This window comes from Aethalodelphis obliquidens, unplaced genomic scaffold (assembly GCF_003676395.1).
Source record: "Aethalodelphis obliquidens isolate GAN/ISIS:26980383/991018 unplaced genomic scaffold, ASM367639v1 scaffold4, whole genome shotgun sequence".
NCBI lineage: Eukaryota > Metazoa > Chordata > Mammalia > Artiodactyla > Delphinidae > Aethalodelphis > Aethalodelphis obliquidens.
The window spans coordinates 69,301,916-69,320,371 of NW_020837948.1; the positions used below are offsets into that span (position 1 = coordinate 69,301,916).

An 18,456-nucleotide genomic window follows, 5' to 3' on the forward strand; every position below is an offset into this window, starting at 1 on the left:
TAAAACATAGCACATTCCAGAAATCATGGAACATTTTTCAAAGGTCGGAGCTGATTTTGAGTGGTGTTACAGACCAAGGAGGTCTCTGGATGGTTTCCTTCATGCACAGACAGGCAGAGAAGCTGCCCTTAGCAATGCTTAGAAAGAAGGTGGGTCAGTGAAAAAAATCCCACTTGAGAAGACATCTAGCAAAGACCCACTGGGTGCTCCTGCACAAGTGACTTAGCCACCTCATGTCTCAGTTTCCTCAGCCACAGAACGAAGAGAATACCTTCTTCCCAAAGTTGTTATGAGGGCTGGAGATCATGCTTGTAAAGCACGGAACTGCTGATCTAAAAGTGGACGACATTATGAGCTGCAACTACATAAAACAGCAAATGAACACAAGTTTCAAATAAGAGTTGACCCCCAACCCCACCCCAAACAACATACTGAAAAAAGTTCAAGTTTGTCTAAGATCACTTTAATGGGACAGAAATAACTTCAAGTGGCAGATACTTGTTTGATATTTCTTACATGCATCATTCTAGCCTGCTCCTTTTGAGTTCGATTAACATGCCGGATCAAAGATAGCAGGACAAAAAAAATTGAAAGAGAAATAGCTCAAGCACGGGCAAGAACGCACAGAATAACGAATAGAAAAAGATGCTGCGTGCAGACCTGCTATGTGGCCCACAATGACCCTGCATGTGAGCTCCGTTCAAGGCCAGTGCCCTGCCCACCAAGATGGAACACAGCTTCTCATGCAAGAGAACTGAGAAAAAGACTGAAGAAGAGAACTGACCTACAAACATGGGTGAGTCTCCTGCTCTAACGACACACCCTACCATCCTCTCAAAACCTTCGGCTGTTTGTTTTTTTCCAGGTAACTTATGTATGACAAACTGAATTTCTCAATCCATGTTATATAAACCCCCATACCAATACAATTGACCTTGATTAGGGAGCTTCTCAAACTCTTCTAAGGAAGTCCCTCTAACAGCAGAAACAAATGAAAAAGTACCTTTGGGTAGTCTGGGAGTGGCCAAAAGAGGCCACAAACGTAAAACTAGACTACGTTTTTCAAACTGACATATTCTTTGTGGGACAGGTGTGAGACAGCTAGTAGATCGAGCCACTGAGTAAAAGTACTGCCTCTTCCTGGAGTCAGAAAAGTATTTCCCAAGTAAAACACCACTGCCTTCATCCATTTATTCAACAAACTTTTTTTGAGAGTCAACCATGTGCAAAGGGCTTTATTGGGACTGTGAATATGAAAATATATACATATAGACATACACACATACAGTCTAATGGGGGAGACAAAAAATTCACATAGGAAACTATGATTAGGGTTACAAAGGAGAGAACTCTTTGCTAGGAGCTTTCTCTAAGCCAAGCTGACAATTAAGGCATGAATCAGGCAAAGAAGAGCATTCCAAGCAGAAAAAAAGAACATGGGCAAAGGCAGTGAAGGGCAAGGGAGAACAGTGTGCAAAAGGCACCTGAGGGACCAGGCTGGACCACGCTAGGCCTTGCACACCCATGAATGACTTCTGTCCTCTGAACAAAGGGAAGCCACTGAAGGTTCTGCACAGGGAGAGCACAGGCAACATCATCCTGCCTGCAATACATATCATAAGAGCTGATCCTTGCCTGTCCAAAGTTCACAAGCTGATTATAACACTCTTAACAAATACATGAAGTCCACTCTTAACACATGTACACACATGAGAAGAGCACATACAAGAAAATGAAAAGCTCTGTGGTACATATTAGAAGTATACAAAGGCCATTAACAGGCCTTTCACTGGATAGTTAGAAAAGAGTGTGGAGCAGGTCATCCAGGTCACATCAGCACAGCTTTCAAGGGCAATGATATATGAGATCACTCAAAAATAGAATTGAAAAAAATACACAACCAAAATTTCAGTTCATATTAAGTTCTTAAAATTTAACTTGAGGGGTTTCCCTGGTGGCGCAGTGGTTGAGAGTCCGCCTGCCGATGCAGGGGACATGGGTTCGTGCCCCGGTCTGGGAAGATCCCACATGCCGCGGAGCGGCTGGGCCCGTGAGCCATGGCCGCTGAGCCTGCACGTCCGGAGCCTGTGCTCCGCAACAACAGAGGCCGCGACAGTGAGAGGCCCGCGCACCGCGATGAAGAGTGGCCCCCGCTCTCCGCAACTAGAGAAAGCCCTCGCACAGAAACAAAGACCCAACACAGCCAAAAATTAATTAATTAATTATTTATTTTAAAAAAGTGCTCCAATGACCTTGTTTAAAAAAACAAAAATTGAAGTATCAAATAAAAGGAAAAAGCAATCTCTTAATCACTCGAAGGTATTTAAAATTCAAAGTTATTTGCTTTGGTAACCCAAAAGTACTGTTCTACACAGGAATGCCCGAATTATTTTCTGTGTAGACGCCGGAACCATCTAATAAATAAACTGCTTTTTCAGAATAGTTTTTTGGCTGATGCTGATGCTGTTAACAAGTTAACAAGCTCGAAGGAAAAAGTTCCCTCAAATAAGAAAAAGAAGAAAGAAACCTTACATAGTATTTGTATAAATGTACTGCTGGTAATAAAATAAAGTCTCAAAAACCAACCTTCCTATATTGTGGTCATATTCCTATTCAAAATACCTCCTAAGAGACAACTCAGATTTAGAAAATCAAACAGAAATTGGAACTTGGAGCTATTTTTTTTCAACTAAGAGAATTTCATACAGGTACACATAAATACTGACATATAATCTAAGCCTACCATTCATTCAAGGGACATTTCAATGTCTACTATACACACACTTCACTGACACTATTAATAGTTGGCTGTCCTGGATTTAAAATTTACCAGTATTTTTTTTCACTCTAGCAGATTTATATTTCAACTCCAAAAAGGGACTTTTTATTTAAATACTCTGTGATTCTCACCCTAAAAAACAAGACTAGAAATATCTACTAAACAATAGCAAACTCAAAATGACCCTATAACAGTATACGGCAGGGACTTCCCTGGTGGTCCAGTGGTTAAGACTCTGCGCTCCCAATGCAGGGGGGCCAGGTTCGATCCCTGGTCAGGGAACTAGATCCCGCATGCTGCAACTAAAAGCCCCGCATGCTGCAATGAAGATCCCGCGTGCCACAACTAAGACCCAGTACAGCCAAATAAATAAATATTAAAAAGTGAATAAATAAAATGTTATTTAAAAGAACAGTATATAGCAGAATATTTTTACATTTATTTGTTAGCACTTCATATTCTGAGTTGTTTGATAGCCTAACTATTGCTCCCCTCTATAAAAGATGCTTAGAAATCTACAATCCTACACACTGCAATTTCTCATAAGAAACAATCCCTCATTTTCTCCAATTTTCACATTAAAGATGAGTTCCACAGCTGTGTTCTCAAGTTTGGAAAGGGCCATGAATCAGACAGGCCAGTGTCAGTCTTTACAACAACCCCTTGCAGAATGTCAGAAGGTCTACCCACCTTCACTGAGAAAAAACCAGAGTATACTTATGAACTTGATTTACTATTATATCTTTTTTAAAAACGGTATGACGGTTCTAGATTTCCTGGGTAAGGCTTATTGAAAGAGTCAAGACACAGAATTTTCTACATTAAATAATAAATTAGGCTTCTTGAAAGAGCCAGGTTCAAAGCTCAATTCTAAAACTTAAAAAGGCAAATCAAAAGTAAAGAGAAAACTAGTTGCTCCACAACTGTAAAGGATCAAAGAGCGGAACTGCAACTCAAGGAGTAAATTTTAAAAACTAGCCTTTTAGAGATGCAATAGCCAATCCATCCATAAAACCACCATAAGTTGGCCATTATACACTGCATACATTACATTCTGAATTGTTACTATCTTTTTTTTTTTTTGCTGTACGCGGGCCTCTCACTGTTGTGGCCTCTCCCGTTGCAGAGCACAGGCTCCGGACGCACAGGCTCAGCAGCCATGGCTCACGGGCCCAGCCGCTCCGCGGCATGTGGGATCTTTCCAGACCGGGGCACGAACCCGAGTCCCTTGCATCGGCAGGCGGACTCTCAACCACTGCGCCACCAGGGAAGCCCTGAATTGTTACTATCTTTAACAGGAAGAATGGGGGGGGGGAGAGTAAGTAAAAAATACAGTTTTCGTAACATTAAATAAGCAGCCCAGTGAAATATAAATTCCGGAAGAGGGAGGAGGAAAGGGACCCTCTATATCTGAACATGGCTACTTGAATTTTTTGTGCTTTTCTGGCCTTAACCCACCACCATTTAGCCCATCTTTACCACCATTCCTTCCCAAGACCCCAACACGCACGCATATGCACGCAGGCGCACAAACAGGCGTTCATACACAACACATACACACAGTTACAAGGTTTAAAAAATACAAACCATATCCTTATGTGTCAAAAAATAAACTTCATACAAGAGCACAAGAACTCTGAAGTCTCGTGATTTATCAAAATCAAAAGACAATGCCACCGCTAAGCTATGAGCTAATGCAAATTCAGACCTAATACATACACTGAATTTTGAATAAACTCAGTCACTGGCTCTTACATCACCAATTTTTTTTCTAACACATCTAAAATTATAAACTATGAAAACGAATTCTGGAAAATAAATGAGCATGAAAAATTATGGATGAAACTTAAAATTACTGTTGAAACAGAATTTTTTTTTTTTTTTGCGGTACGTGGGCCTCTCACTGTTGTGGCCTCTCCCGTTGCGGAGCACAGGCTCCGGACGTGCAGGCTCAGCGGCCATGGCTCACAGGCCCAGCCACTCCGCGGCAGGTGGGATCTTCCCAGACCGGGGCACAAACCCACGTCCCCTGCATCGGCAGGCAGACTTTCAACCACTGCGCCACCAGGGAAGCCCTGAAACAGAATTTTTTTAAAAATCTGTCCATTTTAAAATAAAAGCATTTTTTCACAAATTGTTAAAATGAATAAAGAGTTTCAAAAAAAATTTTCTCCATTGCAATAGTTCTTATTGAAAGCAAAAATGCAATACTATCCAATACTCTGGAATTCCTTGCTATTTAATGAAACAGCTTAGACAAAATGCCTTTTTAATAAGTTGCTAAGAGAGATCCACAAAAACTGCAAAGAAACTGCTCTGACAAGTTCCAATAAGGAACATCATTTGAGCACTTTGCTTATAACAGCACTAGTCAAACTACCATCTGGGCTTTGGTTTTAATCAAGCTTATTAGTTAAACTGGAGCTGACATCATTTACATGACTAACCTAAATGAAATCTAAATTACATTACGGATCCATAAGATAGTCACTTACCTACTACCATCCAGTAGATTATAATGTTCTAAGCATCATATTATAAATATATATATATGTGTGCATACACACACACACACACACACACACACCCCTATCTACAGAAACATACATAGATATATCAGTGGATCTATCTCCAAGCCACTTTTGGAAAATACACCTACCATAACCTCTAACTGCAGAAAGACACCACATGGTATAATTAATACACTGTGATATAGTTCAATGTACTCGGTACTCTATCCCCAAGACATTCTGATTATATTCCCTAATGAAATGTTTGTTTTCACTCTAAGAAACAAAATATTCTTGGATCAGCAAGAGTAAGCTGCCCAACTTGCTCTTATCCACAATGGAAGCATCTCATTTTAAGATGTAAAAATTTAAATTAACTCTGAAACATCTGCCTTCTCTAAGCCATTAGACCAGCAAGTCACCTTTCAGTAAATCCCTCACCTTAAACTTTATTTCAAAAAGTGAAGGCAGCAAAATTTGTCCAATTACTACCTTAAAGACAAAGTGAAAAAAAATCAATTCGATTCTATTCCTAGTTATTTTGGCCAATTATTTTGTTACCTTAAGAAGGGCATCACATCAATGCACTAGCTAAATGTTATCCTGGCATCCAACAGATCTAAGTACATTATACCACAATTCACTGAGTAAGTGAATAATAATCATCATCCCTGTTTCTATTCACATTCAGTGTGGTCCATGGTACACTGAAAATCATCCCTAACATACCCTCAGCTTTTTTATGTACCACTATGGAAAGAATATAAATACTGTTCTTCTTACCAAATTCCCTTCCAAACATACTACAGATTCACACTGTGACATTCTTTTCACTTCTTTCCAAAATTATACAAGAACAAATACAACATATTTTTCATTTTGAGTACAACTGATAATCAAGTAAATTCTTAAATTCACATGTGCATCCAAAAGTTTAAAACTCAGTTTGCAAATACACTCCACATAATACTGGCTCTAGGGTATACAGAATCTAGACCCAGATACTGCTACTTCAACCAAAACCCACCTATACGCCCTACTAGAATAAATAGTAAGCTTTTTATTTGCTAAACATGTTCTTACAGCATTAACCAAACCTAAACACACACAACTGTGTTAGCAAAGAGAACACTGACAACTGTAGAAAAAAAAAGTACATTTTTTTTTAATGTCTAATGACACCTATAATTATATAAACCAATTCAGACTCTACAACTTCAACAGGAATGGCAATTTTAAAGATGGCCAAGGCATTTTAAATTAATCAGGCAAATCTCACACCTCTTGGTGCCACCACAAAACCAAAATTATTGAGCAGGATATATGTCTGACCTGATAAGGCAATTCTTAAATCTTTCTCCTATCTAAAATAGTTATCACAGTATGATGACTACTATCAAAAATCAATCCTTTCTTAAAAAATGCACATCCCACTTCGAAAAAGTAGAGGTAAGTAGAATATCATAACACAGAATATATACAAAAATTAGTTCAGTTTAATAACTGAAAAGTTAAGTTTTTGACATTTGCCAAGCAGTCCCACAACGTGCTGGCCCTATGCCATCATGGCCTAGTGCCAGCCTGATGGAGGGCCAGGCTAAAAATAGCAGCCAAGCAGCAGCTGGAACACATAGGTCCTTGTGACCTCAGCTTTATTTCCCTAAATCGAGGGAGGTTGAAGGGAAGGAGACAGTGGCTGGGAAAGAAAGGAATGGAACACACTCTCTTGGTTGGTATTTCTTACCTCTTCCGATTTCTTGCCTTTTTCCCTACCACTCTCTAATATTCCTCACTCCCCCACTCCATTCCCCCGTGCCCAAGAAAGGAAGGGAAAAAGCATGGGCATTAGAGAAGGAGGGAAAAGAAGAAAGATACTTGAGCTCTGAGGCAGGTTAGGTTCAGAGGCTCCCTTCACTCCTACCCTCAAGTCTCACTTGATTCTGCCATCATCACAAAGCAGCCATTGGCCATTTCAGTCCTCAGCTTTACCATGGTCTAGAGAAAATATAAGACAAAAATTACACAGGTGATAATTGTAGGAGAGAAGCAAAAGAGAACTAGACTATGGTGTCAGGAGTTCAAAATCCTAAGTGCTAAGGAAACTTGAAGAATGCTTTAAAAAAAAAAAACAAAGTCCGGGGCTTCCCTGGTGGCGCAGTGGTTGAGAGTCCGCCTGCCGATGCAGGGGACACGGGTTCGTGCCCCGGTCCGGGAAGATCCCATATGCCGCGGGGCAGCTAGGCCCGTGAGCCATGGCCACTGAGCCTGCGCGTCAGGAGCCTGTGCTCCACAACGGGAGAGGCCACAACAGTGAAAGGCCCGCGTACCGCAAAAAAAAAAAAAAAAGTCCGGGACTTCCCTGGAGGTCCCGTGGTTGGGACTCAGTGTTTCCACTGCTGAAGGCTCAGGTTCAATCCCACCGCATGGACAAAAAAAAATTAAAAATTAAAAAATTAAATTAAATTAAAAAACAAAGTCCTAAAGAAATAAGGTAAACTTATTTTTTAAAAAAGTCCTCTCTCACATACATCTGATTACAAACTTCTGGTATTTGTGTTTTAGCAGTTTATTTTACGACAAATATTTATTAAAATCATGACCATCTTCTTTGTAGAAATGAGTTAATATAAAGCAGTAGCAGGAACAAAGGTTCAACGTAACCAAATACTACAGTGCTACCTTCAACTTCTGCCAGCCTTTACCAAAAGACCAACAGTAACACCAGAAGAGGCTCCAGGCTCTGCCCTTTACAGTGAAATGATAAAACACCTATACTTCATTTATAGAAATACTGATCACTGTCAGCAAATATTTAACAGCTACAACATGGCACATGTAGCATTCTAAATTGTACTAACGTAATTAAGAGAATTTAAATCTTGCTTCTGTGGACTCATTCTATGTACTATCTTCTTACATTATTTTCCATAATACCTTCTAACCTTAGAGATCTGACACCAATTAACAATGAAAAATGCTTTAAGTAAACAGACTGTTAAATAACGTAGGACCAGGCAGTGAATCACCTGAACTTTAAGCGCATTAATTCACTAAATGAGCTTCCAATTTATCTGATCAGCTTTTTCAGTTGGTAAGAGTTTAGATGTACTGACAGGTTCTACTGCATCCTTCCAATTAACATCCTTCCAATTACCTATCTCTTTCAAAGAAAATTAAATCTTTTTCTCAGCACAAGAAATAGTATAATTTTCAATCATAACATTCAAAAAGTTGTACAAGATAAATGTATATATGCGACATATATATTGCAATTAGATCTAACATGCAAGTTACTCCTCCTTCAAAAGTTAAAAATGTCTGATGAATGATGATCAAAATCACCCCACACAACCATCTTCCAAAGCTGAAGTTCGTTCACAAAAAGGCACTTTTTTTAACTTTTTGTTTTATATTGGAGTATAACCGATTGACAATGTTGTGATAGTTTCAGGTGCACAGCAAAGCGACTCAGCCATACATATACATATATTCATTATCCCCCAGACTCCCCTTCCATCCAGGCTGCTACATAACATTGAGCAGAGTTCCCTGTGCTATACAGTAGGTCCCACAAAAGGTATTTTTAAAGTGCAGTTTTTCAAATCAAATTTTTAAAATACATGTTAAAAATCATAGCTCTGATCACAATTTAAAATTCTGGCTGTGAAAAATTACCCTAAAAAGTACTAAGAGACTATAAACATGAAGATGAACTTTCTAGAATAGTTAACGATGACCCATCACAAGTAATATTATTTAGGGGGTAAGAGTACCAGCCCAGAGAGGCTGTGTCTAGCTCCATAATTTACCACGCTGTGTGACCTTGGGCAAAAGTTACTTGCACTTTTTCCCTATGCTTCAGTTATCTCATCTGTGAAATGAAAATAAAGAAGTACCTAACTCATAGGGCCGTTAAGAAATATAAAGTACTTGGAGCAGTATCTGGCACATGGTTAAGTGCTCTGAAAGTGTTGACTGGAAATGCTGATACAGCAGTATTAAGAGGCTCACTGTAAATCATGCTCAGTACAATAAAGAAAACCCCGAAATAATACAAGGTCTTTATGAAGAGATGTTAATAAAGCTTTGAGGCCACATCAATTACGTGAAAGAAGTGTACCTAAGGGTTATGTATATAGTACTAGTTACTAGCGATGAGGGTGGGGTGACACTGGCAAACACTGAAAAATGTACAAAAACAGGTCAAACACAGACACTACTGAATAAGTTTTCATATACATACTACGTTCAGAATAGACAAATTTCTTCCTGGGTATTGACTTTTATCGTCCTGTGTATGTAGTATTTTCAACTTTTAGTAAATTCTGTATTACAAGGAGGTATGCGTACAGTCATGTGTACTCACACCAACTGTAACAGAGTTTCATACAGCTAGCAATCATAACTAACTTTTCCTGAACTTTAATCTCATCAGAGAACGTCTCTACAGTTTCCAAATGTCTACGAATGTTTTATACTAGCATGTACTAAGCATGCCAGAATCACTGCTTAACTGAAGTCATTAGAATCTGGCCTGAAACTAAAATGTTATCTAGAAATACTTTTATAACATTCAATGAAATGTTAGCCAAATAATCTCTCCAACAGCACAGTCAATTTACATTCACTATATGCTTGTTCTGATTTCTGAGATTTTCTGAAGTTTACCAAACATTCCCAGCAAATTAGGAGGCAGCCTGAGTAGTGGAAAAACAGAGATTCCACGTTTAACTTTGCAATTTACTATGCCTCTCTGGACAAATTACTCAACATGTCTGGGCCTCAGTTTTCTCATGAGCAAAATGGGAGAAGCTGGAATCTAGCTGTACAAATATTCAGAGCTCTACAGGTAGATAATAACTATCATCCAAGAGTATTGTGTAAAAACAGAATCTCATCCGTTCGCATATTTAAGAAGAAACAGAACAGTGCACCTGTACACAGAGGTCACTGAAATACGCTTGGGGTAGTGATACTCAAATGATACCTAGGTTCATCTGTCTCCTTTTCTCTCACTTGGGAACATCAAACTTGTTACAAATAAATACATAAATAAATATATGTAACATATGCTGACAAAAAACTAATTATCACTAAAGAATTCCACAAATATAAAACACTTAGCATACCCTTTTCCAACAGACTTCACTTACTATCAGCTGAAGGTCAATCTTTAAGTTCAAAATGAAAAGCAGATTTTGCACTGCGTTCTCTCCAAAGCTTGCTTTGGCTATCTTTTCTAGATCAAAGAAATAAAGGAAGCATCCTATTTTTAAAGAATTGAAAACCATGTACAAAGGAAATTCTTAGCAGAACACATGGCGCTGAAAGCAAAAAGTGGAAGGACACTCAGATTTTTCAAACAAATCTAACACACTTTATTTTTGAGACTCTGGCTAGGATTGGGAAACAAGTCTCTTTCCATGGGACAAGACTATGTAACATATTTCTCCAAATTACCACTTGGTACTGATTTCTCAGAAAGAGATGAGTCTTTCCATTCACTATAAGGAGGAAATAGCTCATGTTTTCTAATTTACAGTAATAAATACAGTAATATTTACATACATCAAAAAATTAATAAACCAAGAAAATTAGATTACATTTTTATTGCGAGAAAGCATGATTTTTCAAACTATATAATAGTAATCTGAAAGGTAACTGAAAATGGTTTTGTGGGCTCCATGTAGTTTATTACCATTTAAAAAATTGTTGCCTATAATCTGCTTTGTTTCTAAGATGTTTATACTTACCTATAATCTGCTTTCTCTTGTAGGATATTTGTCCTCTTAAATATAACAGGTGAAGGTCAACAGCAGTTCAAGTTAAATGATGGCCCCTATAAAAATTTCTAACACGGGTGTGTCTTATCATATGTATACATAAGCTTCTTAAAATAAAGGTACCAAATTCATTTTGCATCACTGAAGAAAACCGATTTTCCAACACAAAAATATAAAGCACGTAAGCATTTGGAATTAGTACAGACCCGTTCGTATAATTTTTAAAAGGGACAGCTTTCTTAAACGAAAGTATCAGTCATTCCTTCATTGCCATCCTGTTCACTGAACATATTACTAGCTAAAATCACACATTCTTAAGTGTGATTCTTAAGAATCATTCTTATGATTCTGAGTAAAAAAGACATGCTGCCCTGCATCTTTGCAGACCAAACATTTTGAGTTGGAACTGACAGTAACTGATTACCCATTGTGAAAAGAAAAGAAGCCAAGGATAAACAGATAAACATCTTAACAGTTGGCCAGGACATACTTAAGACAACACTGACTTTAATTGTTCAATTAATTGCAATAATTGTTCTTTAGACAACACGTTCCACGGAATCCTGATGTTTTAAGAAGGAAAGGTATCCGAGTCTCTCATCTGCAAAAAGGATGAAACTCAATGCACAGTTAAAATAATGTGGGTGGCCTTTTCCTCCTCAATTCCAGGGTGTACTCAGAATACAACTGTGTAGGGCAGGAAATTAAAGACTGAAGCAAGAGTAGAAATATTTGCTTAATTCAAATCTGCAATTCCACCTTCCAGTATTGTTGAAATATTTTGGCTACGAAAAGTATTCTGTCTCCCAAACACTTTAGATTTCTTCATCGGACCAATACTAACCGCTGGAGAACCAAGTATCATAAAAAATTTCAAGATTGCTTCACCTAAAATTGAAACTCCCTCAGAACAATGCTGAGCACATCTGAGATGCTCAATACTTTCAAGAATCAATTGTAAGCAAATCAAACATCTCAACTCAGATAGAACCACAATAAAAAAAACACATGCAACTAGTTTCAATTTTTTTTCCTTTTGTGTAATTTTTCATTAACCAAAAGACAAAACGAGCATAGGGCTCTCATTCAAATTTGTTCTATATCATTACCTTAATCTCAAAATTACATTCAATTAACTATATTATCATCAATAAACAAAACACCTAACTCTCAAAGTGCATTTAGAATCACATCTTTATATAATAATCTCTGGACTGTAAAGAAAATCAAAATACTCACAGGCCAACAAATTAGCCTTAAGTTAGCTGATTAAAATTTTAACCATCTTAAATCTAATAATGATCCCCTTTTACTGCTTTGCTACCCCCTAAATCATAAAATTTTAAGTAACAAATCTGAAAAGACCATGAGAATGTTTAACAAAGTATGAACAGAATTTGTCTCCCAAAAGTAACCAGAAAAAAAACAAAAAAACCTAGCTCCTTCCTTATACAAAAGACTAGTTTCTAGTTTTGTTTAGACATTTCTTGCTTTTAAATGATTGTTTAGTCACAAATAAGGAAATGGTGTTTCAAAAAAAAAAAATTGAGTGTACACCAGTTCTTCAGAAAGGGGACACACACACACACACACACCCCAAAACAAAAAAAAATGTGTTAATTAAAAACACAAGGATAACGATCCTAAGATTTCTTATTACAAAAGTATATGCTGCTAGTTTTAAGAAAAATCCAACCATAATAACAATGAAAATTAAAATTCCCCCCAAAACCTTGCCCATTCATTTGACTGCCCTCCTCCAAAGATACTCACTATCCACTGGTTGCTTGTGTACATTTTCCACATTCTTATACACCTATATGCAAGTCCATCTTTTTTGTTTTAAACAGAAATTGCAGCATACTACATGAACTGTTGAGTTGTCTTTATTTTTTTTCGCTTAAAATTTTCTCTTTTTTTGTATTTTATTTTTTAACATCTTTATTGGAGTATAATTGCTCTACAATGGTGTGTTAGTTTCTGCTTTATAACAAGGTGAATCAGCTATACATATACATATATCCCCATATTTCCTCCCTCTTGTGTCTCCCTCCCATCCTCTCTATCCCACCCCTCTAGGTGGACACAAAGCACTGAGCTGATCTCCCTGAGCTATGCGGCTGCTTCCCTCTAGCTATCTATTTTACATTTTGTAGTATACATAAGTCCATGTCACACTCTCACTTTGTCCCAGCTTACCCTTCCCCCTCCCCATGTACTCAAGTCCATTCTCTACATCTGCGTCTTTATTCCTGTCCTGCCCCTAGGTTCTTCAGAACCTTTTTTTTTTTTTTTTTTAGATTCCATATATATGTGTTAGCATACGGTATTTGTTTTTCTCTTTCTGACTTACTTCACTCTGTATGACAGACTCTAGATCCATCCACCTCACTACAAATAACTCAATTTCGTTTCTTTTTATGACTGAGTAATATTCCATTGGATACATGTGCCACATCTTCTTTATCCATTCATCTGTCGATGGACACTTAGGTTGCTTCCATGTCCTGGCTATTGTAAATAGAGCTGCAATGAACACTGTGGTACATGACTCTTTCTGAATTATGGTTTTCTCAGGGTATATGCCCAGTAGTGGGATTGCTGGGTCATATGGTAGTTCTATTTTTAGTTTTTGAAGGAACGTCCATACTATACTCCATAGTGGCTGTATCAATTTACATTCCCACCAACAGTGCAAGGGGGTTCCCTTTTCTCCACACCCTCTCCAGCATTTATTGTTTCTAGATTTTTTAATGATGGCCATTCTGACTGATGTGAGGTGATACCTCATTGTAGTTTTGATTTGCATTTTCCTAATGATTAGTGATGTTCAGCATCCTTTCATGTGTTTGTTGGCAAACTGTATATCTTCTTTGGAGAAATGTCTATTTAGGTCTTCTGCCCATTTTTGGATTGGGTTGTTTGTTTTTTTGATATTGAGCTGCATGAGCTGCTTGTAAATTTTGGAGATTAATCCTCTGTCAGTTGCTTCATTTGCAAATATTTTCTCCCATTCTGAGGGTTGTCTTTTTGTCTTGTTTATGGTTTCCTTTGCTGTGCAAAAGCTTTTAAGTTTCATTAGGCCCCATTTGTTTATTTTGGTTTTATTTCCATTTCTCTAGGAGGTGGGTCTAAAAGGATCTTGCTGTGATTTATGTCATAGAATGTTCTGCCTATGTTTTCCTCTAAGAGTCTGATAGTGTCTGGCCTTACATTTAGGTCTTTAATCCATTTTGAGTTTATTTTTCTGTATGGTGTTAGGAACTTCATTCTTTTACATGTAGCTATCCAGTTTTCCAAGCGCCACTTACTGAAGAGGCTGTCTTTTCTCCATTGTATATTCTTGCCTCCTTTTTAAAAAATAAAGTGACCATATGTGCGTGGGTTTATCTCTGGGCTTTCTATCCTGTTCCATTGATCTATCTTTCTGTTTTTGTGCCAGTACCACACTGTCTTGATTACTGTAGCTTTGTAGTATAGAATTGACTTGTTTTTACATGAAATATGCTGGTCACCTCTTCTTGTCAGTATATAAAAATATACTTTGTTTTTTCATGGTTGCATAGTATTCCATTGAGTACTACTTAGCCACTTCCCTTCTGATAGAAATTTAGCTTGATTCCAGATTTTCAGTATTGCAAACCATACTGCAATAAGCATCACTCACCGTAATGAACATCACTGTGCACTAATATCAATATATCTATGGAATAAATTCCTAGAAATGACACAAAAAGATTGTGCCAAACATCAGGGGAGGCAGCATCCCACTCTCCCACCTCCTCAATCAATTCTGGGTAATGTCTACCTGTGTGCCAATGTGGTGGATGAAAATGGCATGTCATTTTTGTGTCTCTCTTAGTGAAGATAAATACATTTATTAATAATTTGCATTTCTTTCTGAAATGTGTTGTCCATTTTTCTACCAGATTATTCATGTCTTTTTTTTCCCAGATTTTTAGGAATTACCTGCCAGCCTTTGGTCAAACATGTGGCAAATATTTGCCCCAGTTAGTTGCTTAACTTGGTTCATCATGTTTTCAATCCTACAGAAACTTTTAGATTTTTTTAAATCAGGTAACTTATATCTGTCTCTTCCTTAACAATTCAAGTTTCAGGTCCCATTAGGGATTTGCCTGCTCTCTCCCAGGCAAAATTTTTGGGAAAATTTATGTGACTTCTAAATCATTACTGGAATGTTGTCAATAATATTTACATACAAGCACCTTACCTTCAGCAATAGCTCCCACCCCATATATCATTAGTTAACAATAATAAGCCAACAACACTTCCTCCAAAACTTCCCATAATCAACTGATGAACAGCTCTGTACCAATTAAATATTGCTTACAGCTGCTACATCAAAGGTTTAATTTCTTTTCCTTTAAATTTCTTTTTCTTAAAATCTAGGAGTTGGAAAATAATAACTAAGCAAGTATGTTTAATTTCCGGGAAATCCCAATTCTCTGTCCCTCAATCCTTAAATAATCTTCAACATTGTAAGTGTAAAATAACCTTAAATAATCTTCAACATTGTAAGTGTAAAATAAAGTCCAACAACTAGATTGTCTGTATTGTATCTATAATTTAGTCATCTCTACAAAAGTCAAAGAATACTTCCTGTACAAACAAACTTGTAATTTTGCAATAGCAGAAAATTGTTTATGATGCTATCAACAGAGTATTCTGTTCTTTTCCATTTCAGGTTATGAAGCGAAAGGGTTCTACCTCAAATCACAAAATTATAAAATAAGCTTCATGTTAGTTCCAATTCAAACCACCACTTAGAGCTAAATTAGATGGTTAATCTAGCCACTCTCTCTGTTCTTCTTTAAGAAAAAAAATCTTGGTCATAAGTTTTCTATCTCAGTGCCAGCTGCCAGGCATTTAACAGCCTTCCATCTCTAAGCTGACTGGCACAACAAGTAATACAACTTGGAAGTTAAGGAAATTGGCAGAACTCAGAAGGGAAAAAAGAATATTTTCCACAATTTGTACAGCACTTGTTTAGCACGTATGTTAAGTGTTTCCAAAGGGGTGGTCAACTCTTCAAACTATATAAGAAGCATCTACTTCACATCAACCACTGCCAGCTCCATTCAGTGGCCTCCTTCTCCTCCCGGGACTATTCAGAAAGTTACTATTTTCTTTACAACTCACCCCGGCCTCTTCACCAATGAAAGCAGGCAAAGCCCACGCTGTGTGTCTGTCTCCTAGAGAAGATTGCATCTTTTATTTATCGTCCCTTGGCTTTATTTTCACAGTGAATTCCTGGCTTAAATGCAATCAGCCAAGAAACCCTCCCTATGTGCTCTCCTGTCATTCCTCATTGCTTGCAAGCAGAGTCAAGCACAGAAGGGGGAAAAAAAAAACTCAGCATTGCCAGCCAAGCCATAAAAACTCACAAACTAGTTATACTGAGAAACCATGGATGTGCTTCAATCTATTTCAACCAGGCAGGAAACAAGGGGTGGGGGCATAATAACTTGAAAGGCTGTTAATTAGATTTTTTTTAAAGAATGGATGGCCTCAGAAGTTAAAACCCCCTCTAGACATAAGGAAAGGGGTATCTAACCTAGAAAAGGCAACACTGGGGGCTGCCTTTACAAATAAATGACCATGCAGAAAATCACGTTTGCAGATTGCATCAGAATTCAAAGTAACCAGATAGGATTAAAACAAATCTTTAAGTCTCTCTTGGGTCCCCACCCAGCCCCCCACCCGACTCCCAAAGAGAAGGATAAAAGGAACTGACTACGGAAAGAGAAGATTAAATAAAAAATCAGAGGCAGTGATGCTTCCAAACCTCTCCCCATTCATTAGGAACCGTGCTCACCACCACAGTTTAAATAGACAGCAATATGAGAAGGGGGGGTTAGAAAATACGTCGTTTTGCAATCAGGAGAAAAATACGGGGAAAGGGGAGTTTCACTATAGCATTGTTCTTTTCCGTGCAGCTCAAAACATCCCCAGCGCTACAGCTGAAAAAAATATCTGACCAGAAAAACACACTGGAGGGTGGGGGGAGGGGGAGGACAGGGAAAGCTTTTAGAATTCGGTATTTGAGAAAACTCTCATGGTCTGTCAGAAAAAGAAGGGCTGTGCAGCTTTAAACCACAAGTCCTACTCTCGCCTTTGTCAAATATCTTCTACTTTACAAGCCCCGAAAAGAAATAAAGAGACTCTTTTGTTTGGTTTCCCCTTTTCGGAGGGTGACAGAAAACTGAAAGGGGCACAAATAAACCTGAAAATGAGAACAAAGTGCGGGGTCGTGCCCGGCTGCCAGGCGGTCGCGCAGGGAGGGACGCGGGAGCGGCCGCGGAGCCCCTCCGCCTCACGCTCCTGCAGCCGCCGGCCGAGAGCGCCAAGCCCGTCACCGCTCCCCACGGATCGCACAGAGCACGACCCCCGGTCCCCCGGGCGCAAACCGAACTCCGGCGGCAGGAGCCCCGGGCACGCCGCTGCCCCCCGGAACGGGGAAGAACCAGCCGCTCCCGGCCCGGCTCGCGCCCTTTAATTAGGGGGCGTCCTCGCGGGGAGAGGTCCCTCAGGAGATGGGTCCAGCCCGCCGCGCGGCCCCGAGACGGAGAGGCGCGGAGGAAAGGACATTTAAATCCCGGGGCGGCCGGCGGAGCTCGCCCGGGCCAGTCCAGACGCCGCAGCGACCCCCGGAGCTCCGCGGCCGCCAGCCCGTCGAAGCCAGGAGAAAAGAGGCAGCCGAGTGGCATTAAAATGTATTTCCCTCCCTCAAATGGAAGGGGCGGGGGGTGAGGAGGGGGGGGAAAGAGGAGAAAGAAAGACGAGCGAGCGACAGACAAGGGGAGAGAGGAGGGAGAGCGCAGAGCGCGGCCCGGCCGCCGTTTCGGCCCCGGCCGGCATTGTCTGTGCGGCCCGCGCTCCCTCCCCCGCCCCGCACGGCCCCGCCACAGACACCCTCCGCCGGAGCCCGGCCGTCAGCCCGTGCCTTTGTCCACATTCACCCCCAAAACAGGCGAGCAGCCCTCCAGGACGTGCTCCCCGGAAGAAGGGCGGGGAACCGAGCGGGCCGGGGGCACCCGACACCCACCCGGCGGACCCCGCGGAGGGGCGCGTCCTGCTGATTCATTTCCCCCTCGCGCTGGCCCGTCCGGGGAGACAGGGGGCGGGGAGGGCGGGGAGGAAATGGGCGCTCCGCTCTGGAGGACTATCCGGGACGGTGAGGGCACCGGGCGGGGTGCGGGCGCGCGCTGGGCTGAGGGGCTGCCGGGAGGGGAGGGGAGAGGAGGGGGCGGGCGCCCCCCCGAGGGACTGACGAACGGACAGACGGCCCCGCGACTGCCCCGTGACTCACCGACTTGCAGGACGTTGTCGACGCAGCCGCTCTCCAGCAGCGCGGGGGGGGGAA

General features: G+C 40.0%; 1 protein-coding gene across 1 annotated transcript in view; it reads right to left on the reverse strand.

Annotated features, from left to right (window-relative positions):
• ZSWIM6 (zinc finger SWIM-type containing 6) overlaps nucleotides 1-18,456 on the reverse strand; it is a 204,958-nt gene that overhangs the window by 185,619 nt on the left and 883 nt on the right. The window contains exon 2 of the mRNA XM_027101263.1: nucleotides 18,403-18,453. Within this exon, the coding sequence (XP_026957064.1) occupies nucleotides 18,403-18,453 (51 nt within the window). The remainder of the gene's footprint in view (nucleotides 1-18,402; nucleotides 18,454-18,456) is intronic.